Source organism: Aquila chrysaetos, chromosome 4 (genome assembly GCF_900496995.4).
Source record: "Aquila chrysaetos chrysaetos chromosome 4, bAquChr1.4, whole genome shotgun sequence".
Taxonomy (NCBI): domain Eukaryota; kingdom Metazoa; phylum Chordata; class Aves; order Accipitriformes; family Accipitridae; genus Aquila; species Aquila chrysaetos.
Genome location: NC_044007.1, coordinates 50,257,020 through 50,281,079, shown reverse-complemented (window position 1 = coordinate 50,281,079; position 24,060 = coordinate 50,257,020). Strand labels below are relative to the sequence as shown.

At 40.2% G+C, this 24,060-nt stretch overlaps 1 protein-coding gene across 9 annotated transcripts in view; it reads right to left on the bottom strand.

The window, feature by feature from the left end:
• Positions 1-24,060, bottom strand: part of CHST9 (carbohydrate sulfotransferase 9) — a 96,232-nt gene that overhangs the window by 24,304 nt on the left and 47,868 nt on the right. The window contains exon 1 of one of the 9 annotated variants that reach the window (XM_030012578.2): positions 9,338-9,629. The exons of 6 other annotated variants lie outside the window; for them this stretch is intronic. Coding sequence is in view for 1 of the 3 variants with exons in the window: in XM_030012576.1 (XP_029868436.1) it covers positions 3,740-3,761 (22 nt within the window). In the remaining 2 variants the exon portion in view is untranslated. Of the gene's footprint in view, positions 1-3,739; positions 3,771-5,203; positions 5,372-9,337; positions 9,630-24,060 lie in introns of those variants that run through there. 2 more of the 9 variants (XM_030012577.2, XM_030012576.1) reach the window with 2 other exon arrangements.

Sequence of the window (24,060 nt, the reverse complement as noted above, 5' to 3'; positions counted from 1 at the left end):
TGAAAATGAACAGAAAGACTGGGAAAGACCTTTGTGGCCATTCCTGACAATGCTAAGGGAGAGGTGAAGAAGAATTTATGGTAGTTCTTTCGTTGTTCACTCTTAGTTCTTTCTTTTGACAATTTAAATACTACAGTATCAAGGAAAAGGCAGTTGCAGAAGTAGTCTGTATGATATACCAGTAATGATGACATGGGTTAAACAGGACAGAGATTCACTAGGCTGTTAAGGATAGGAGATCAAATTCAAGGTCACCAGCAAATTGAATACTGTGTTCTCCGTTTATTCGCTAGATGATCTTTGTCCTCATCACAGAACAACTACGTGAATTTGGCATAGTCAGCAGTTGTGCTTAGAAGAGACCAAGGTCTGTAATAACAGAAATGCTGCAAATTAGGGTGGAAATACATTGGCACCATTATATGGGGAAGCCTGCAAAGTCCTGGTGTGTACTGTACTTTTGTTTTAGGAGAAAAGCTACAAAATGCAGTGAAAAAACATGAAAAACACCTACAGCACTGAAAGGGGGTTCAGTTTCCAGCTGATGGTTAACAGTAAGGCAGTAGAAGGCTTTGTCATTGAAAGTAGCCAGAATTTTGTCCTGCTTTAAAAAAAAAAAAAGAAAAAATTCCCCAGAATTCTCTTACAATGACTAGCACTAATCTCTGTTTTATTTATGGCACCCTCGATTTCGAGAAGGATGTTTCTGTTTAAGTGCCTTGTGATCGCTTGTGGTGACCATCAGCATTGACTAGAGGGATTCAAGAGGCTCCACTAGAGAGAGTGCTCCAAATTCAAAGGACATGAGGCAATGGGACACTGATAAAACCAGAACTGTCAGAACATGTCAGCCAGTCCCACCAGCAACACCCGCGTTCGTCTCACCAAATGCAGGTAATTCTTGAGACTTGCCAGAAGTTTCATTACCGGTAGAGCTACACATGCTAAATTCAAAATTTATGACAGTTTTTCCAGAGCCACTGCAATGAGGTAGCAGCTTATGCAAGACGACTGAATGCATGAACATCAAACTAACTGGGAAATTTACTGCCGTCTGGAAATTTATACGGAAGCTGCCCAGCAGGTAGCCAGTGTAGTCCAAGAGACACATCTTCTGCAACTCAGACTGCACACGGATGGCTTGCTCTTCTCCTATATTTCTCCTGAAACTTCTTTTTTTTACCTGTCATCTGGCAAACTGTTCCTAAATGGGCTCAATAGTGCCATCTGACCAGCCTTGAAAACACAAGCAAATCAAAAGGCCTTAATCATAGACAACTGCACTTCACTGATACTTTGGGTCAAAAGATGTATTTACCATACAAACTACAATTCTTACTTGCTGAGGCTCTGCCCTCCTGCTGCTCTAACTGAGGCTAAACTGGTGCAACTGGATTCCAAGGATGGTTTTGCATCAGGACAGGAGAAACAGACCTCCCCAATTAATTTTTGGTGATTTTCTTTTGTCTCTCCAGTTGCAAAAAGTGTAATGGATGGTTGGAAGGTTGACATAAATGGCCTTCTTGGTTTGACCTCAAGCTATATCACTTTAGAAAAAAAAAATTACAGCAAACATTCTTGAAAAGATTTCTCTGTATTTTCATACGCTAATTAGCATATCAATTCCTGTTTCCAGGGCAAGTTGGGGTTTTAATTTTTTTTTTTTTTTGCTTGCTTGTTCTTATTATAAAGAAGATTACCTTACTGAGAGGAACAATGTATGTTTTCTAATGTAACTGACCATTGCAAGACACGAGAGCGTGCCATAATTGATGCTGTCACGAGGAACTGCAACACTGACTCCTCAGCCTTACACACACAACCTACACAGAGAACAACACGTAATTATGCACACTATGCCCTGCTTACCTCCGTACAAAGGAATGTGATATTTGTGCAGGTTTACAGATTAATCTGCTGTAATTCCTTTTAATGTTAAACTACTTCCAGCTCAAATATAATTAAGATCACCAGGTACAAAAGATTCAGATTTGAAATATGAGTACACTCCAACAGAACAAATAACAGCTTGATGCTGTTTCTTATGTTCAAATAGTTGGATACATTAAGGATTTTGACAGCATGTTTGTTCCCTGAGTATGTAGCAGAAGAAAAAAAAGATTTCATTTCAAAAGGCAAAACACTACTACTGCATTTAATTAGTGTAAAATCCCTTAAATACACAGACCTGCCAATTTTTGTGACGTGACTGCTACAGGTCCTAGCAACAAAGGATTTCTTTTTTTCTTTTTTTTCCTCCCAAAAATCAAATCCCAATTTATACTTTAAGCAACCATCATCAACATCAATAAAATGAAGGCTTTGGAATAAAAAGTTTGTTTCCTTAAGTCTTCAGATAATCCTACTACTATTTGTGGCATGACAGCAAGGCAGGGGACAAACAGAAATTCTGGGTCTGTCTCCCTGTTCTCAAGTCTCTGAGGGTTTCCAAGCAGATTGAGAAAATTGGGGAGAATTCCAGGAGGTAAAGGGGACCCTCAGCCTTGCTCTGAAACAGCCATATTCAGTTAACTGCATGTGGGAATGGCACTAATAAGAAACCAGTTTTGAAAAGGGAATTCGATATTCTAATATCAGTTTAATTTTGTTTTTTCCAGTTTGTGACAGAAACACTAACAGCTGTGGATTTTACTTTATTTTTATAGACCTAAACAAACTCATATGCAACCTATTTGGTATGATCCACCCCACTTTCATTACTGGCTTCCTAATCTACCAGAGCACATTCTGAGAAGTGAAAGGAAACCAAAGCACTCGTTCATGACAAACTTCTGCAGCAATTTCCCATGGCACCAGAGCCTGAGGAAGAAACACTCAGATTTGTTTTTCAGACTTACAACAGAGAAGGTGTGACACTAACAGATTATCTTCTGTGAAAGCCTGTAACTTGGCACACAAAGATTAAAATATTTAGGACAGAACATACATTTGCTATAAATTATCCACAGAATCTCCGAGATCTGTAAGCAACACAGCTCCTGCAGATACGCACAGCATTTCCTCCTTCTTCTAAGAAGGAATTCGGAAAACTGAAAACTGCTCATTTATAGCATTGCCTTCAAAACCTAGTTTAGCTTACTTTTGCACCTCTGTCATAATTATGCAACTGAATATGATTACAGTGGCCTACAATGTATTAATCACATCTTCACGGTATTGCATAATCCTTCTCAGTTGTCACAACGCCAACTCGTAAGTTGCCCTGGCAGTAGGAAACATAAAAAGAAAACCAAGTTGATACTGATTGAAGCAAATGAAGGAAAGTTGGCCATCTCAAAACACTGAAACTCTCACAGCATTCCAAGGTCTCCCTAGCTAATTTTTTGTGATTACTCTTGATATGAAAACAGACCTTTAATTGTCAGTCTCTAATAGCAATGCAGAACTGTTCCCTGGGAGGTTCAAAGGACCCTGGGAAACTAAACATTTATGAAAGCTCAGAGTAGCCCAATCTCTTGTGTTGATTACCATACACCATTTGGTTTCCACCTAACAAAGTCGTAACATGAAGAGACCCCAAAGGAAAAAAAAAATTGGACTGGCAAAGAAACATTAGTCTTAATAGGACTGAGGGCCCTCATTCATTAATTCTGTTGTGCGTAAAAAGGAGGTGGGGGTGTAACTCAAATCCATTCCTGGACCAAATCCTGCATTGTGTAACTGTACTCATGGCAAGGAGATGTTAGAATATAAATTAATTAAAAATTTGAAGTTTTACCTGTCCTCTGCCTCATCAGCATTGATAAGTATTTTCAAATGAGACAGAATTGCCAGGATGCCCACTAACAGAGGTAGTAGGCAGGCTTGTTTGCCAGTTTTCTTCTAGAAAGTTGTGCTTTATATATCTGGGAAAAGGGAAAGCAAAAATTTGTCACCGTTTTCCTTTAAGGATGGAAGATTTGAGATAATGGAAACATGCCAGACAGCATATTTGGTTTTAACATCAACACAATATTGATATGGTTTGGACGGTTTCCAGTTGAACATCGTGTATATTTTCAGTGCCTATTTGGCATTCACCCTGTATCTAACAACAAGAATAGTTTGTTTCAATTTTGCTTTACAGCTCACTATGCAACCACTTTGAATGCTTTTTCCTTTTATCCAACTACTTCACGACTTTTTCAGATTGCTGCTTCCTTAAGGAACTGAATGGAGCAAATCATGGATTCCTACTCATCTGCAATTAGGCAGGCAAAGATCAGTTAATTATGGCTTAGCAGATGCATTTCCTCAAACTCTATCACAATGTGATCCAAATCCTAAGGTAGTAACTGCCTCAGTTCTCACACTGCAAGGGCCATTGCTTTTTCATTTGAAATCACATAGACCACCAGCCTCCACTTTCATGTTGCTAGTTATGTATTGTGCTTTATGGTGCTTTATATTATGATCATCTAGAGGATAGGTCACATAATCTGTTAAAATGCCTTTTTGACTACGCTCCAGTGTCAAGCTCAATTGCTTATGCAGTTATCTTCTAGAAAATAGGTTTCTGGGCTTTGACACAAAAGAAGATGTTTCCACCCATCAGCTGGTCCACTGCAGTTTCCTGTATCAAGGTCCTTAGTATGTGTTAAATGAGGGATGGTTGACCCTGATTTTTTTCTGCTGAAGGAAAACTATCTGGCATTTACTCTAAGAACAGCACAGTAAGAGCTGTCATGACGGAAAAGACCAAGGAGAGCAACTGGAGCTTGAATCTACATACTCAGACCCCACACAGAAATAAAGCCGTGGACATACAGCTGTCTCTTTAATATACCCTGTTATGGTCTTAGGCAGCTGAAGCTTTGCATCACACTCACAGTAGGGCTGAAACATTGCAGTAGTTTGGCTTTGATTTTGGTTCCTGCTTGGTTTCTGTCTGTATTAAGAACATATGGTTGCCCCCACCCAGACAAGGAATGTGACTGCAGTTGAAATTTGCAGTCAGATTAACCATGTTGAGGCAAAGCCACATGGAGTCATGACCATCCAATGTGGCATATCCTAAAGAAGGTCAGCTGTTCGTTTTTCACTTATAGTGAAGATGAGTTGATATCCAGCTCTGAAGCACGCTATCCCCATATAATCTTAATTAGAAAACCCTGGAAATGGCATATGAAGGCGCCAGTAACCAATGGGAAGCAGCACGCAAGCTCCGACAGGGTTATGCCCACAGAAGCTTATTTTGACTCACCTGCTAGGAGAACTGCACCACAAACACCTGAGCTACAAAGCTTCTCTGGTGTGAATCAGAAGCAGTGGTGTGTGCAAGACGAGTATGCAGCAAGCCCAAACAGGGGTGGAAAAATCCAGCTTCTTGGCACTAATTACAAAGTAGAGTCCCACAGCAAAGTCTCCATGGGAAGCCTTAGTCTACAGTTTCTGTATTTCAGAAATAAAAAGGAGATGAATTGTCTATACAACATAAGGCCAGGAAGTGACCGGTGGTGACGAGAGCAAATATTCTTTCAATTTACTACTCATTCTGAGTTATGCCTACATAAATAAACTGTACGTGTTTGAATCTGCCATGTTTCTTTGTTTAAGGTCTAAATGTGCCACTCTAAGGCATGCTCTTAGCACACTGGCCTCAAATAACTTCTCTGGAATTACTCCATTTGGAAGTAAAATATTCCCCAATGAGAATGTGACACTTACAGAAAGACACTACTCACTTTTACAAGGAAGATTACATGCAGGAGAATCTGGAATTAATCCACTAGTAAAGAACAGAGGGGAAAAGGAAAAGGTAAAATAGGATCCCTTTGAAACAGAACTTTAACACCTGGAAAACTCAAAAAATTCTCTAAACAGGCTAATTCTATAGTGAAGGAAAACTAGGAGGAGAAAGGCAAAGAGAAACAAAGCTAGGACATAACCTTTCCTAATGCATGGCTCTGAATTAAGATTGGTCAGATACAAAACAAAACCCTAGAGCAATCAGTTGCTGTAGGGAGTACAAATTTATCTACGTTTTGTGTAACTAGAGTATGACCTTTCGCGACCAACTCTTGTGCTTGAATTCAGCTGTAGTTATTGGAAGTCATTTGTAAAAGGTCATCCATGACTGAGAATATAATATGAATCCAAGATGCACAAGGGTTCAGGTTTGTGCTACTCAAAAGAAACTGGGGAGAGAGAAGAGGGGTGGGAAGCTCAACCGCTGCTACAGATTCAGTTCTCAAATGGATTTGGATAGTTTGACAAGAGTATTTAATCTAAATTTCCGATATGTGAATGTGAATTATTAGAGAATACACAGTTTTTATGTTTGTCATTGATGATTACATTACTGAAATGTTACCAAAGCAGGTTATATTACCAAGTAAGGCTACTTATTTGCTTATTGCAATTTGAGTCAATTTTTGATGTCAAGAGCACTGTAAAACCTCTTCTTCCCACTGTTTCTCCATTCTAAGAAAAGATTATGGACGCTCAGTTTTTATTGTTATAAAGAAACAAGGTTCTCAGGTAAACATACTTTATAGCCCTATTAAACATCTATACCTGACTTTCTGCATACACAGGTGTAGTACTGTTTGGTTTGGGGTTTTTTGGGTTTTGGGGTTTTTTTTCCAAAACAGTACTAAATTGGTGATATTTTAAGGAACTCCTTACAAGAGCCTATAATGATGCACAACCAAACCTCAACAAGAGAAGTTCAAGAGACATACAAAAACTTTTTAGTCATGTTCTCTGAAAGTGTTCCTTGAACATCAGAAAATTCAAACTGTATTCTCCATACTGACAAGGTAGTTGACTAGGAAAAAAAAAGGATACAATAATTTATGGACAGAAGTAAAAGAAAATTCACGTAAGAGAGAACTGATAGTAGTTATTTACTCAAGATCTTGTGAGACCACCTCCCCCAAACCCCAAAACTAACTCTGAAGGCCAGTCTGTAAAGGATTCACCACCACTATATGAGAACACATTTAAGCTTTTGCAAAAAAAAAAAAAATTCTTGTATGCTTAATGTATTTAAAGCCAAACCTGCAGCTCAAGCTTGTAATCTGTCCTACCATTAACTTCAGCCAGCTGAATAACAACTGAGTGTATATTGCACATACTGTGGCTAATTGCAACTGTCTCCTTTGCTGCAGGTGGAGCACCCTGATGCTCCAAGCTTCACAAACAGCACCGTACTCTGCTTTGGCAGGAGCCTTTTGCTTACTTTAGAAATGCCCTTCATGCCTCCCTCTGTGTGCCATCCTTGCTACACCAACTTGGATATTGGCAGTGCTCAAAAGTGGAAAGCGGCAGAGGTGATGAAGCAAGTTCAGTTGGAGAAATCATTGTGAGAACTGAACTCACATACGTCACTGAAAACATGGTTAAATGTTTCCTTTTAATTAAACAGAGACTGAAAATAACAGCAGTGAGGTGGTATGCAGTACCCAGAATCTGCAAAGTACCCCAACGCTGAAGCATAAATGATGCACTGTATCAATTTGATCACTCGGGCAGAGTCTAAGCAGGCTCAGGTAGAGCGCACCTTTTTCATGCACAGAGGGTAAATTGTCAAATGGGCTTTAAAGCCACACCTGCAGGTTTTGTACACACAAGCATTTTCTGCCCACAAGATATACTGCTGCTGCTTGCAAAGGAGCATACGTACATACCAAAAGCTGGTACCTAGGTACAATTTGCATCCCTAAAATCTGCAGGTGCAGTTTTATGGAGACCTACGAGAAGAACGTGACCATATAGCACACAACTACTATTTACATAGCAGCCTTCAGACTACAAGCTAAGTAATCTTCCTGTAGGATGTGCCATGCCAAGAGCAGCAAGGGGAAGTAGAATTTACAGCTGAAATTGCAGCCATGTTCATGACTGGCAGACTGATTTAAGAGACAAGTCTACCCAGTCCCAGTTTGCAAACCATGGGTGTGTACTAATACTGGTAGTGATGACGATACCCCACACTGAGGGTAAGATTAATGTGTCTTCTGCAAAGGTGAAAAAGGAATTCTGAGAGAGTCCTTAGCACCAAGTGATTTGAAATATTTTTTAATGACTGAAAAAACCCACCTTGTTTATTCTTCCCCAGTGAACTGTATTCTTTTCCAGGCATTAAAAATTAATCCTGCGTGCCTGACGTGAATCAGCATGTGAATTACTGACCAAGTTACCTTCAGCAAGTACTAAGTGACATAGTCATAATACGGTGCTTTTATGCACATGTAAATTACTAATTTCTACTGAATTGAGCACTCAGGATGAGACATTTTTCTTCTGACAGAACACAATATTGTATCTGATTGTCAACAAAACTTGTTATTGGCTTCTTGCTAACCACAGGGATAAGGTCTTCACATATTTCCACGGATTAAGGGGAAAAGGCATATTTCTGTTTAGCTTATTATTAGTATTTATTTATAATAGACACAACTCATTATATGAACTCTAATTAAAGAATGTGAAAAGAAACACAAAGGAAATGTGGAAAACTTCTCTTCAGATTAGAAATTATTTTGGACTAAAGCCACATCAATTGCTATTACTTAAATAATTAGTGAAGAGTAAAAAACCAATTTGACAGGACTGAATTTCCTGCCTTCTGAGGGATCTAAAAAAGAAAATGTGATAATTGAGCATCCACACCTCCCCCAAGAACTTTTGGGCATCACTAACATATTGACCTATTGCTATAATTAAAGTGATTTGTATACTTTGGATTGTTTACAATATAAAGCCTAGGTCCAATTATTGTAAGTATATGAGAAGAATATCTTCAGAAAAAATAATTTTACATCTTGATGTTGCTGGCAGGGAGTGAAAGGAGTGGCCAGCATTTTTAAATGGATGGTTAATTAGATGTACAGCCAGAGACTCTGGAACAGCAGAGCTGCAAACAGCTCAGAGTTTCAGATTTCTTCTGTTCATACAAACATATCAGTAATGTCCTTACTTTCAACAATACTTCTTGTCCCTTGGATTACAGATAACTAGCTCCCAGGATCACAGAAAAAATGGAAACATCATCGGTTGCTATGGTATAGCACCAAACTTAAGTTAAACATAGTAACAAACCCACTGGAATAAGGGAAGCTAGGCTTATTGATCACAGGAGAAACCCACACAGACAGAAAGTCATAAAGAAATCCCTCAATTTTTAATTCTCATTTCTGAGAAAAGAATACACCAATTCTATTAATGCAACGTGGACGACTATTTCTTTGCCGGAAAACAAATGGCATCATGCAATCACCTACTCATACTCAACACCCAAATAATCTTAGCTAAAAATATCACTTTAGACAAGCTACAGACACACAACTTTCTTTAGGGTTTGGTTTCATGATTGGGTTAAACTGTTCAATACCTGGCAAAAACAGACAGCCCAGCTCTTGCTGCTGCTGTAGTGATGTGCTCTTCCTCCTCCCTTGTGCCAGCACTAGCGCAGCTGCATCACGGGGTCAAGACACATCACAGTCCCGATTCAGCTAAAAATTCTCATCTTACTTAATAGGCTGATTTTCAACCATATCAGCTCAGATCAGCCACATTACTTGTGCAGATGGAGACGCGTGGCTGGGAACAACAGTGGGGGCAAGGAGAAGTCCCCTTCTGGGGAAGCTCACGCATGGATCAGCATAAACCTGCTGTAAATCCACATCCTCAGAGCCCTCCTCTGCCCAGCTGCTACTGAACCATCAGCAGCAGAACACCAAGATTTGTCACAAGTGACTGAATAGTTCAGATGAGCAACAATAACAAGTCTCTCGACCGCCTCCTACTTTCTCTCAGGGCTTGCACTGTGTGGGACTTTTTTTTTTATACTCAGATACATTGTCTATTTGGCTTTCTGAAAGATATTTGATAACAACTTGCAAGATTTCTTAAGGAAACTTAACAGGCACAGAATTAGAGGGAACAACTTTGCACAGATTTAGAAAAGCAAATGTTTAAAAGACGGGAAACAGAGCTTAGGAATATGAGAGAGAACAGCCAGTTCTCACCATGGAAGGAAGTCACCAGTGGAGTCCTGCTGCCTCATGTTGAGGACACCCATGCTCTTCAACGTGTTCTTAAAATCACCCAAGAAAGGGACCAACCAGAGAAATGACAATGTTTGCTGATGATATTAAGTTATCTGGGGTAGAAATGATGGAAGCTAAAGAACCTTTTACAAGAGTAAGTTGCTAATAAAATGACATATGAAGTGCAATTTATGCAAAGTGATGCTAGGAAACTTTCAGGGGAAAACTTTTAATTTAAACTCAAAAGTGGTGGACTCTGAACTGAATTCTGAGCACATTGCTACTCAGGAATGAGATTTTGGAGTGATAAAACTTCTGTGTAAACATCATCTCTGTGTTCACAAATTAGAGAAAGCAAAGTGAAAACTAGAGGAAAAACAAAAGGAAACCATTGTGTTTCTGTATATACAGACACTTGCATCTTAAATATTACACGCAATTCTGATCCTTCCACTTCTGTACAGAACTGGAGAAGAACAAAAGAGGGTAAGGTGGTGGACTGAAAGTACAGACTGGCTTACAAGGAGCAACAGCTATGAAACCTGGCAAAGCAATGATCCAGAGGAGATGATAGAGATCTGTAAAATCATAAGTGACATGGAAGGGGTGAATCAGAACTGACTGCTGCCTCTTCTAACACAAGGCCGGGGGCATCAGATGAAGCAGGCAGATGGCAGGTTCAAAACAAACATGAGGAAGCAGCTCTCCATGCAACTGGGAAAGGAAACTCGGGAACTCTTTGCCAGGGGATGTTACGGCTGCTAAAACTTCACATGGATTCAGGGGACAACCGAACAAGCTGAGACACGGGAAATCCTTTGGGGGTTGATAAGCAAACAGAAACCACCTCTGGCGCAGGAAGTCCCTGAAACACAAACTGCTGGAGTTTGGGAAAGTCACGTGAGGAGGTTTCACTTTGCTGCTAGGATATTGAGTGAGACAGCTCTGGCCTTATCCAGCATTGCTGCTGTTATGTGCAACAACAAAGACGCTAAAATAAAGGCCCCAGTTGAAAATACTTCAGAGTCTGGATACCCTCAATAAGTACATCCACCAGCTTACTGACATGGCCCACTGGTGGCAGGCAGACAAAGGAAGAGTAAAGCTGTGTTCTTTATCTTGCACTGCTCTCAACAGGGGGGGTGCATCAGACAACCAGTGAAATCATTCTCAGTTCTTGACCCCCCGGCACACAAAGTGTTTACTATACTGGTTTCTGCCATTCAGATTCTTTGCACACTTAAAAGCTGCCTTCTGGTCATGCTAAGGACCCCTAAACCCTGGCAGTGCTGAGCAGTGAAGCAGCCTGTTTATATCTAAACTCCTCCAGGTGCCACAAATGAAATGTTTCCCCTTTGCTTGTTGTGCTTTCAGGGACCATGCTAGAGGGAGGTGTCAGAGCAATGCTCTTTTTTTGAACCTAAGTTTTGTCATTAGAGCACATGCAGGACACCTTAAACATGGGAGGGCGTGTTTCCCTCCTTTGCTGAAGGGGCATAGTGATGTCCTCCTGCTCTGGGGGGATGCCCTACCTACCAGGGTGTCATACAGGGTGCTGTTGACCTTTCCTGTTGAGCTGATACACACGCCTCCAACCACAGGAGACTGACCAGTGCTTAGATAAATTTCCAAGGAAAAAGAAGAACAGACTTACTGAGTATTAAAAGTATCAGGCTCTGTGTGCAGCAAAAAATAAACAAACACAATGACCTCTGTGACTTCCAAAGTTACCTAGAAAGTGTACTGAGAGCAAGGGATTGATCTGCAGTACCCTAAGCCACATGCTAACACCAGACCATTCTTCCATGCCACAGGCTGGAAATGCCAAGTGTTTAGGAGGTATTACAGGAGTTTTTACCACTTGTCAGTTTGCTGGTTTTCTGGTTTTGCTCCTCGGTACTGCACAAAAATCACTAGAGGAAAACAAACGAGTCTTTTCGAGAACTGATCTGTGTTGGATTTTTGCTCATAAAGCAGATATTAATTTAGAGACTACAAATAGCCCAACAGCCATTAAAATGAACTCTTAAGCACTGTATCTAATTATACTGCATTGATTAAATACAATTATATATTAATTAAAATTTGTTCATATAGTAGTCCTCCTATGGTTCTTTTCCTTCTAGAGGAAATGAATCTGTTCTTCCAGAGATTCGTTTTCATGACAAATAATGCTTATCACTTCATTTATTTTAAAAGTGAAAACCAAAATCTGCACAAGACACTAAATATCTCAGTTGTGTTAGGCAAAATCAGCTGTCAGCTTTAAAGTTCACCTGCATGGAGAACCCCCAAGTCAATGCCTGCACTATTTTCATTGCTGATTCTAAAGTCCTACCAGAAGGCCCACTTTTAGCAGTCTAAGATGTTACAACTCCCACTGCTGAGTTGCGTTAACAGATTGAGTGAGTGCTGCCAGTCTATTTCGATGTAAAATCAGGTTACCTACAATCAGGGCTGAAGACCAGTCAAGCGATTTGCCCAGCACCGGTACAATGGAGAAGATACCCTGAATGTTAGCACCTACTGCCCTCTACCTGCCTCACTTAAAACGCCTAAGCAGCAAAAACAGAGAGAAAACTTCACTTTCCAATTTTTAAAATTCCCAGCCTTATAATTAAACTGGTCAAAACCAATCTGATCATAATGATTTTTAATCTATTTCTTTTTGATTACAAGAGTAAGAAGTGTTATTCCCCTCTAGGTTGCAAGCAACACGAGGGAATGCCATTATGAAATGTGCAGATATTTATTTCTTGCATAATTTTATCCTGTTTTCATAAAACCTAATTTTAAATTTCCCTTAACAACACTCAGTGGGACTGTGAATTCAGGTGTCCAACCTTGGCGTTCCAGGAAATGTGGTGGGAGCCGCACTGCAGTGAAATTCATCATGACAGACAGAGAAAAAAGAATTTCAGCTTGTAAATCTTTGTCCTGCAATATGATCTGTGCAGTGAAACACTTATACAGGCCATCTGAGCACCTGGCACATACTACAGAAGGGGAGACCTTGATGCCTGCACAGATAAGACTGCACCATAAAGGACAAAGTTCCTATAAGCTGTAGCGGATAGCCAGCACCATGAAAGGGGACCCAGAAAAAGTTTGTCTCAATACTCTTGACCTGCCAACCAGCCTCAGTGATGCTACTATAATCCACAGTTATGTTTGACTTGCATTTTAAATTCTCCGTTCTGCCCACAAGACTTGTTTTAAATTCCTTAGCTATCAACAGGAAGTCTATTCTCTTGGTTCTTGTTGGAGGGTACACATATGCAGTAACCTCTGGACTTTAATGCTGCTTCCCTCTGACCTACAGAATAGAAAATATTTCCATGTCCATTTGTGGAGGGACAAAAGCCATGCAGGGGGCACTCAGAGAACCAGACCTGGCCTCAAGTCCATGAATGCAAAAGCAATACTGTAGCTGTGGGTATATACACATGTCCATTAATCATTAGCAACGGTTCTAAAACAGAAAAGATACAGGAAATCATGGGAAGTTGTTACAATCCCACCTGCAGGTCTTCCAAAATGCACCCCAGTACCATTCCCTCCATGTGAGGCAAGAGATATAGGGAAATATAAATGCCCACCTAGATATGTAGCTACCTGAACCTGTGTTTTTAAAACTGTTTAAATCTCCAAGCTTCAATATGCTTCCAACAAAGGCTTAATCTGAGGCAATTCAGTTTAAAAAAACCAAAACCATATGCTTCCAGCATATGTTAGGTCCTTGTCACTGCTGCTTCTTCTTCTTCTCAGTGGTGGTTTTCTGTCACCAGTGGTCTGGCAGTTACCATCCCTTCTCATTCCCAGACTCATTCAGGTTCACACCTGGAATATTCACCCCTGGCTCCACCCTCCCACTACAGCTGATTAATTTGATAACTAACCTGTCAGACTGCCCAGACAGCTAAAAAAATCCCAAGTAACACTGGACTGAGGCCTTCTATGGCAAGCTTTGGTCAGAAGCTGAGGACAACGCTGACAGACACACTACAACTGCACGCCATGCCTGTTGAAAGTATGTGTAAACTAATACTTGCATTCTGCGTGCCTCAGCATTAAGCTGGCCTGGCAGACACAGTCCCCGAGTGCCGCCTTTACTCTCTTGTGATTGGCAGTAACAGCCAGAAAAAAAAAATACAGCAAAACCCACCCGCTTGTGACACCCCCCATCGTTCACTCTCCAGCCCACTGTGATTGTTTATCCATCAGAGGGGTATGGAGAAAAGAGGTCCCATGGCAAATTCTCACAGCCGTCCAGCCAGCAGGTAAAAGGCATTATTTCTCAACACAAAGACAGCTTTACAGGTGTACCAGGAGCTGCCAATATGCCCGTGTGTGGCCAGGCTGCCAGCGAACCTTAAGCATCCCATCAGAAGATCACTGGGGTACAGCAGGGTCCAGCAAAACAAACCACCGGAGCATAATGAATCTAGATGGTATGCAATGAAGTGTCAAGGATTTTAAAGCCTTTTACGAAAGTGCACTCCACTTGGTATCTTAGGTGCTTCATGATTGGTATGTGTAAATGAGGGCTCTGCTTTTGTTTGTTTTTAACAACAGGAGCTTTTGCATTTGTAAAATTATAGCAGACAGATTTTGATACTCAAGAAACGTATCTGTGTTTGTGATTATCCCCCCCGTCCCCGCTGCTAAATATGATAATTTGTTCCACTTCAGGTTTTATTAATTAAATTAATACTAATTGAGCTGCCTTTTGGTGTATTTTTAGCCTGAGTGTTTTTTGCGCTAAATCCTGTACACTGTAGCCTCTCCTTAGCCTTCCCCCTTTATCCCCTGTCCCAGAGGAAATGTTTCACTGCAGATCATTGCCCTAAAACTCTTCTGTGTTTGCAGATATTTATGGCTATACATGCATACTCTTGAATCAATAATAAATAAAAAAAAAACCCAGATATATTTAGAAGATATTTTAAAAATGAAGCTTTTACAAAAAAACCCAGCCGAAACACAGCTAATTTTGTGTGACTAAGTGCCCCCTAGTGACAAAGTCCAACTCCAAATAGCTTTCACAGCCACTTCCAACCTTTACACAGCTTTGGTGCTCAGTATCTCAAACTATTTTTTTGTTTAAAGAAAACAAAGCAAAACAGCCAACCAAACTCTACCTAAAAAAAAAAAAAAAAAAATTTAAAATCACTGTGTTAGACTCAAATCAGCCTTATTTATTGAACCATGACTCCAAATGCTTCTGTCTTTTCTTGCATAGGTAGCATCAAAGGCAATGTGAATATTCCTGTATCTCAAGAGAATCACATAGTCAGCCTCGTGGTGGGTTGTTTAAATTACACAACATCCAATGAGCTGATAACACTTCTGTTGATTCTAAGAGCTGTCTACCACTGAGTGGTGATGCTGCAAAAGTAGAAGAGAGAATTAACTCTGGGCCAGCCCTGCAACCCTTGTCACTTGCTACAAATCCCTCACCCCACACTGAAGCCCACCTCAAATCAGTCATTCCTTCCCCAGAGCAGCCCACCCACGTGAGTACGTGTGTAGCTTCATCTGCTCGGTTATCTTCTCCAAAGGTGTAAGTGGAAAGCATGTACTTAGGGAAGCTTGGTTTACAAATGAGCTCTTAGAAAACACAACCACCTCCCAAAACAAAAATCCCATTTTTTTGTCCCTCAAACATTTTAAATTTGTGAAATTAGAGAAATCCCAGAAAAGATACCAGCCTCTTTACTTTGTACTGCTACTCGTTAAGGCGAAAGCTGAAGATTCACAAACTACTCTTAATGCAGATGAAAACTCCGTATGTGTGTGTGTGTGTGTATAGTGAAAACATTTTTTTTGTCTCCTCACTTAATGAGCATAAATTATATTTTCCAGTTTTTCTTATGAAGTAATAACCTTACCACATTATTTTTCTTTGCTGCATTCCCTGCCTTTGCACTATTATAATCAATGATGTTAGCTAGAACAGCAGTTTGCATGTGTTCTTGCAAGTTACTGTAGAACTGAAGTTTTAGTCAAAAGTACTCCTATATTCCTCTGGAACATTAAATTGAAGGCTTAAAATACAGCTTTTCAGTAAGCAATTTCTTACAGAAGATAAAGAATAGCTCACAAAACAAAAAAGACATGGCAAAAGAGACAAATTGTTCAAATGCAGGCAACATAAAAATGCCCTAAGTTCAAATCTTCTAAGGAAATTTTGCTTCCTTAAAAACAACAAACACCAATACTAAGATGCTCTAAATTGCAATTTGACCTTTCAAATTACTGTCAAAAAAAAGGTACCTGTTCTCAAGTTTTAGCACAGTACTTACACTGCTGTCTCTTTGTTCGTATTCAACATCGGCTAATATTGGTTAGAATCGACATATAATACCAAGGACTGTAAACGCAGGCTAACTATCTACCCAGGGGAAGGAATAAGCCACCCTTCAGTATTTTCTCAATCATGACAGAAAAATCCAGTGCCTTCTTAAGGCTAATAAATGTAGACAAGAAACATGCTACTCTTACACTTTCATGAGACATAAAGCTCTGCAGTTCAGTGTCTGTGGAAATTTCTTCTGAACATATTAAAATGATCTTAGGGCTCTCCAGAAACCCTGCTCATAAAACCAAAAAGCTAGGGTAGTTAAAATTAATACATCATAAATAAAACATGCATTTCAGTATATATTAAGTGACAGGTCTCAGAAACTCCACCGCCACGCACACGTTCACAAAGCAGCAAGAACACACGCAATTCATTAAACCCACTCAAGTGTGCTAGTTCTTCCTGGCATTATTCATAATTGAAACATTTCAATTTTAGTTAACAGAAAAAAGACTAATTTAAAAGTAAAACAAGGAAATTAGTTCTGTGTTTCTGGATTACAATCCCTTAGTGCCTTCAACTAGCCACATTTATCCTCAGGGGGGTTAATTAAAAAAAGTTGGTTTTTTTTTTTAAAAGAGGCAATGTAGCCCACTCCAACAGAAACCTTTGCAGACACAGATCTCTTAAATATTTTTTCCAGTATGTTATACAAAGCCAGGCAGAAAAACAATTAAAAAGAAGTCTCAACTTACTTATATTTTAGCTATATACCTTGAAAATGTCGTTCCTTAAATAGGAATGCTGTTAAATAGGCATCAGGAACACTCTCCCACAGATGGGCTTCAGGTCAGGTCCTCACAGAGGAAAATCCACTGCTTGTAGCAAAAAGCAGAGTAAGAGCAGTGTATCCTCCAGGATATAGTACTGAGGTGACAGATGACAGGATGGGGGTCATAGTCTCCCCCCACTTGTCCACCTGCTCTAGCCACAAAAGCTCCCTGCCAAGCACCTCCACAGCCCCTACATGGTCAGGACACCTCATCTGGACAGCCTATACAAAAGGAGACAAAGCACACTGAATGAAATGGCTTGGTTTATTACAATGAAAATTAATGGCTGAGATTTAGATTTTATGTCTCAGACTCAATATTCACAAGCCAGAGGTGCGCACATCACAAGCTCTGATCCAGGTCCACCATTACTCGACATGTCATTTGATTTTATTTTGTTCACAGAGATGAGTGCGGACAAAGCGCATTTCCCTATTCTTTGTCTGTTTTAGTGGCTCACTGGGGCTCCACACCGTGGTCCTCAAACACAGCCTCACACCCTGAAATGAAAAAAATCACAGCAAGACATAGAAGACCCCACGTGAAACACAGGCACACCCTGCGAGACTGGACTCTGTAATGCCCATAAGTCTCATTTCACTGTATATGTTATACCACTGCCCAGTGCACCAGCACTTTGTGGGCAGAGCTGCCTGCACCTTTTCTAAAGCCCTGCTACATTTCAGTGCCATTCCCAGAAACACCACCAACTTTCCTCCACGCTGGGCCCTCCAACGAACAAGGATAAAATATTTTTTTTTTTTTAAAGTTATTCTGAAATCTCATTAGAGTATTACCTAAGTGGAAGTGGGAGAGCCCGGGGGAAGGAACCACAAATTTTTGCTTTATTCCTGCGTTCTTCCCTTGCAATCTGCTTTTGGTTACATGCTGGAGACCAGATAACTGCACTCAGCAGATTTTCTGTCTGGCCCCATGCGGCCTGTTATCGTTGGGCAAACAAGCAACCAAATTATGTCCTGCTTATATAAAATCATGTGAAAGCTATTCCAGCGCAACACCAGATGCATGAGGAGACCATTATTCTGGACTGCAGCTGATGAATTCCTGAAATGTAGCTCTGCCTTATTTCTGTTACCTTTTGTCAACGTATAAAAAAAAGGAAGAAAAAACCCATCAAGTTCCTTGTGCAGATCCCAATTTCCCCCAAAACCTGGTCTAGCTTCTTTATCATTGCTTCTCTGTAAAGTAATATTTTCACTATTTGTACAGTGAGGCAAAAGAGCTGTACACACTTTTCTATTTGCATGACGAAGAACTGATTTTACCTGAAAGTGAGGCTGTAGTAACACTTGATCTCATCAGTCACATGGGTCCAGAAAAACACTCACAGTTACTACGTTAAACAATTCCAGCTTCTTAAGTTTTGGGAAGTTAATTATCATTATTATCCTTTAATACAGCTATATCAGTAAATCTTTACCAAAATGTCTACAAGCCTTTTTGATTTTTTATTTGGGAGAATAAATCATTCTGAAAAACAAAACAGCTAAAATAGTTATCATGCCATTGTTTAAATAGCTCCCACCACAAATAAAAATATGCTAAATATGCTGACAAGTCTACACATGTCCAAGGTCCATGCCTGCATAAATCAGAAAGACAGGTGAAAGCCATTCTATTCATTTAACAGTCACACGATATAGGAAAGGAGACAAAAAACTATACTCTTAGATTTTATTCTCTCTCTCCATAAAATCATCCTCATGAATCCAAATAGCAAGCATATTACCACTGGAAAGCCGGGTAAGTATCTAAGTGCCATGACTACAACACACCAGCAAGGGGAGTAGTAACACTTCGAGAACTTGTGTCTTCAGCCATAGTAAACTATACATAAATGTAATCATGCACAGAATATGGATGCCGGGCTGTACAAATAGTGGAAGAGGCATATATTCTACTGAAAGACTGAGAAATTAAAAAAAAAACAAAACACAAAACCAACCACAGAGTCTTGCAGTGTTATTTGTTTTTGAAAAGAAGGTGGAAGCACACATAAACAGTCTCGGATCAGCCCAATATGCCACCCAACATAAAACCCAGGGCAGCAGGATAAAACCCTCTCAAATCTGAGACTGTTATTTCTAATGTATTTTCTCCTTTTAAACAGCAATGACTACCTATTTCTATGGGAGGGACAGACACTTTCTAGCTTCCCAAGAAGCTTCTTTTCCTAAGAAAATAAACACTTGGCACTGCTGGGGCTGGCGGGTAGGAGGGTTAAGGCATTCTCAAGCCTGAACTGCAACCCCTGGTAAGGAAAGCAGAAGCTGAAATATCTTAAAGCAGGCTTTCACTGCTGGATTTCTTAGTTAGGGACAGGTAAGTGAACTGGCACTTTCATAGAAGAGTACATTTTATAACTGCTGGCAGACTGATCTTTTAAATGCTCGTGCCCGCAGCACTGACACAGACCTGCCCATGAGGTGGTACAAAGGGAAGAGCTGGACATCCCTGAGCTCCCACCACAGCACGAGAAGGAGAGGGAGCGCTGACACTGCCTCTTCGCTGCATCATGCCCGCTCTTCCCTTTCAATCCTATACTACTACAAGCTTTAGATACCTCTGAGGAGTGGCGTTGCCCAACACAACGACAGCCCAGCCACTACGGAGCAGAGGACCTCAGGTCCCAAGCTGGGAAACGCCATACTAGAGAAGCAAAGCCGAGAAGAAAAGCTACTGCCTGCACCTTTTTCATCACTGCAGCCAAGGTTTCCACATTCATACCTTTTCTACAGCACTGCGAGGTTTTTAGAAAGAAACAAGAATCCCTCTCCCTCCAAAATGCTGCAACTTTCTAACAACTGCTATCCAAGTAGGTAACCAAGGCATTTAATCAACTTGTAAATACCCAAGTGTGAAGACATCCAAAGTACTAATCAAGAAATTACTATGCATGACAAAACTCAGAATACTGTTTTGCTGTAGTTGTGCATAATTTAACTCAAAAAAGCAAGAGGAGTTATATTTGGATACAGAAGAAAGAGGTCAATTTGATGAGGGGGAAAAAATGCTGTCATTTTTACTAGCCTGATAGAGAAATTCTTCACCTAGTGTAAGAATTTTAGGATGTTTCTTCTCCAGTGTGATGCCAGGGGGACAAGACATCAACCAGGGGGCATCTAATAGAAGAACTGGTGTTCCAGAGCCATGTTTTTAACAAAAGAAATCCACCTCTATTACCTTAAATTATAGTTATAAACTGCTGTTTCACCCATTAGAGGCAGACAGACACCTGTATGTTACAACCCCAGAGTACAGCTGTTACAATAAAGCAATATAAATTTTTTCCTTCCTTCCGATAAGAAGGAATAGAAATATTAAATAAAAAACCCCCAGATGGTCTCAGCAATTTCCTACTGATTTCCTAACGTTTCTGAACAACAGTCTCAGCAAATTTCCTAATTTTGAGTTTGTAAGTGGATGATGATGGGGTCAACTCCAGGCCTGGCTTGGACAGTTTCTTGTTTTTCTCTAAGGAAAAAGATGTGGGACACGGGGTGACATCTGTCCTTGACACACTGCAACTAAGTCGGGAGAGGCTACGTGACCCACCCTGAGCCTCCCAGCACAGGTTTCCAGCTACCCAGACACAGAGTCTCTTCTGGCCGAGTGGCTCTTCAGCTAAGCAAGACTGTGTGTGAACTGCCGAGACCAGACGAAGGGGTGAGCGGGCAGAGGAGTCTGAAGGTCTGCCCACCCCTGTCAGGTCAGCCTGTTAACAGGACACCAGCCACGAAGAGGAGTCATGGGCCTCCTCTCGCAGCACTCAAATGGCAGACTTTGCCCTCCTTTTGTACCCTTCCCTTCGTTAGCACTAACCCAAAACACAGTTACATCTAATCCCTTTACCTGGCAGAAAGCCAGCAGAGAAAAATGAGCTGGCATCCAACCTCAGGACTTGCGTGACAGAGAAGGGAGGGCAACGTCAGCATGAAGTGCCCACCACCGAGAAGAGCTTGCCCTACTGCATGGGTCCAAGCAGCCTAGCCAATGTTCTCTGACACTATCCTGAGGGTATCGCTCCTTGGGGCATAGTTTTGGGGCCAAAAGTGGAAAGAATATGAGGAAAATAGATGTCATAATACCAGAAATAAGTGCCTTTTCCAAGTAACCAAGCCCCCAAAGGGTGCAGAGAGCACAGAAGCTATTGTAAGAAACTGTCTTGATGCTAATGCAAATGGTCCTGGTTTCTTCCAAATAGACTCTAGCACTTGACCTTTAACGCATACCTTTCCAAGAAAATACTCTGATTAAATCACAATCAAAATTCCTTTAGATTTATTTTAAATAAGACAAGTAAATTGCATTAGCATAAGTGCATCTCCATCTTAAGAGGCAGACTCCTTGATAGGTAGCTTTCAATGCACATAGATTGCAAAAATACGAGGATGGCTTTAAAGACCAGTTTCCAAACTTGCCTAGATTGGATCTGGGTTGGTAACTCTTCCGAAAGTAGTTAAAATTGGTGTATTTTTCCACTGAAGGTGTACACCTTTTCACCTTTTGGAGACTAAAATGTAATTCATTGATTTTGAAGACCTCTGGAAAAATAATCCATTTTGGTTTATTTGGAAAAGGTAGTAACAGGATATCTTTTCAAGAAACAAGCACATGTAAATGCAAAGTTCTCTATGCAGGCATGATATACACCTCAGCCCTGCCTAAGATCTCACCTGCAGTCTGTATAGACTTCATTCATAATCTAAAATAGATCCTGTAACATTCACGTAACCACAAAAGGTTTGCTTTTTCCCTGAAAGGATGGTGGCTTTACACATTGTGCTAAGTGATTTTACCTGCACATCAACAGCACCATCACAGACAATCCAAATCCAATTTGGACCCCTCTGGCCATGGGCCTTGCTGGGTCAGCCCAGCACAGACAAACCCAGGCAATTCCACACCCTCAGATGGGAAATACCCGGCATGACTAGATCGAAACCTGCCAACCCTTCTTCTGTATCACAAACAGGTTCATGGTATCCCAGTTTCCCCTGTGTTATTCTTCTTCCTTACATATATGAGCCTGAAAGCATAATTTAATTTGCAAAAAGAGACCTAATACTCAAACCCGTAAAAAAGACAGGATGCTGGACAGGAATGCTCTGGGATGAAGCTATAATATGAAAATTAGCACAGCCACGGCTGGCTTTTCGTCTTCCCATCATCATAAGAAGAAAGACCCCTCTCTTTCTGAGCCCCCTAGCTCTGGAGTTTGCATATACATGCCTTATCTTCTTCCTTCTTCTTTAAGGTAGCAGAAAATTTTATCTCAATCTCCTCCTTATCTGCCACACAAAAAATCCAGATTCAATGTCTTCATTTATTTTTAAAAAAATTGTTATTATCAAGAATGTTCCTAATTATCAGTTACACTGACAGATAAGAAACGCTTTTCCTATCCTGGGAAAATACTGGGGGGTTTTCAAAACCTTTTCTGCTCCAAATCAGGAAGAAGAGTCTAAGATTGTAATGATTTTATAACAAAAAAAAAAAAAAGGCACTTTTAACTAGCTGAAACTTCCAAATAGTTTCAAAACACTTTGTCCCTTTTCTTAGGCTGCGGACTCTTGACAAATTCAGAATAAGTAAGAAAGGATCCTTTTATTCTGAAGATGTCAAAACAATAATGTCAACACAGTTCTCCAAAGAAATGAATTTAAATAGAAAATTCTTTTGAAACTTTGTTTCCTACACTGTTTCACATTTGCACTGGATCAGCGTTTCTTTCTGAGGGAGAATATTCTGTCAGAAAGATCCGACTTGCTCTAGGGCTCTGTGCTTACTTCTATTTGAGCAACAGGAGAATCAAGGCCTGAAAAGATGTTTTTCTACAGTAAGTACTGTAACCCTCCTCCTTGGGGTCTTGCTGCCTGTGATCCCAGGCCCAAGGCCGGTATGGCACAGCTGTGCTACCTTGACTCACATTTCTGAGAAAACTGCTAAGTTGTGAGGCAGGGATGTGAGAAAGCACATGGGGTAGAGCCACGCAAGACAAGAATAGCAAAACTACAGACAGAGGTACGGTTATTGAGCTGAGGATAGATGCTGCTACAGGACTCAGGAGGAAAAACACTGACATGAAAAGGTATAAAGTACTTAAGGGAGTGGAAGAAAAATACAGCATCTTACCTGCTTCTTTCTCTAATTTCCTGAACTAATGAGTATTTAAAAAGAAAATGCACAAAGTAGATAACTAAACTGACTGTAGTGAAAGCTCAATTACAATCCAAAGTATTAGTTCATCTGTATAATTTTAACTCATTTCCCATTGATAAAGCAGATATTCACTATATATGAATGTATAAAACAATATTTAGTATTACCCTCAAATAATATTTCAGTATCATACTTAATTTTTTAGCTTCATGCTTCTATGTATCAGGGGTCTAATCTTACCTGATTATTCCCATTTTACTGCATTATTTATCCTATATCCTCATTTCATAGCTTGGAATGAATTATGGTAAATGTGTACATCTAGTGGCTTCCTGATAAAACACATTTTCCAATATTATTTTTAAGCACTTACAATACAGTGTGGCTAGGGGCACTACGTGACAGATGCTATGGAATCACTGAACATTTGAAGATTACTGCATTAATTTTATAAGAACTGTTATATGTATCCACATGGGCTTGTTAGTGATTGTATTACTGCCTAAGTGGTTAGGAGACGAGTTACTGCAGGAACAAGTGATCAGTGGAGGCTGGGGATACTGATACCAGAAAAGGCAGGTTCTATATGATACCAGAGTAGTCTACAACAAGGACATGCATTATTTTATATGTATTAATTAATTGTCCCACTGTAGAAGACAGGTGACCTGCTCTTGACTAAGCATACACATAGCTTATTTATAATATGTTTTCTCTTTTCTGAAGAAACTCTTCTTTGCTTTTG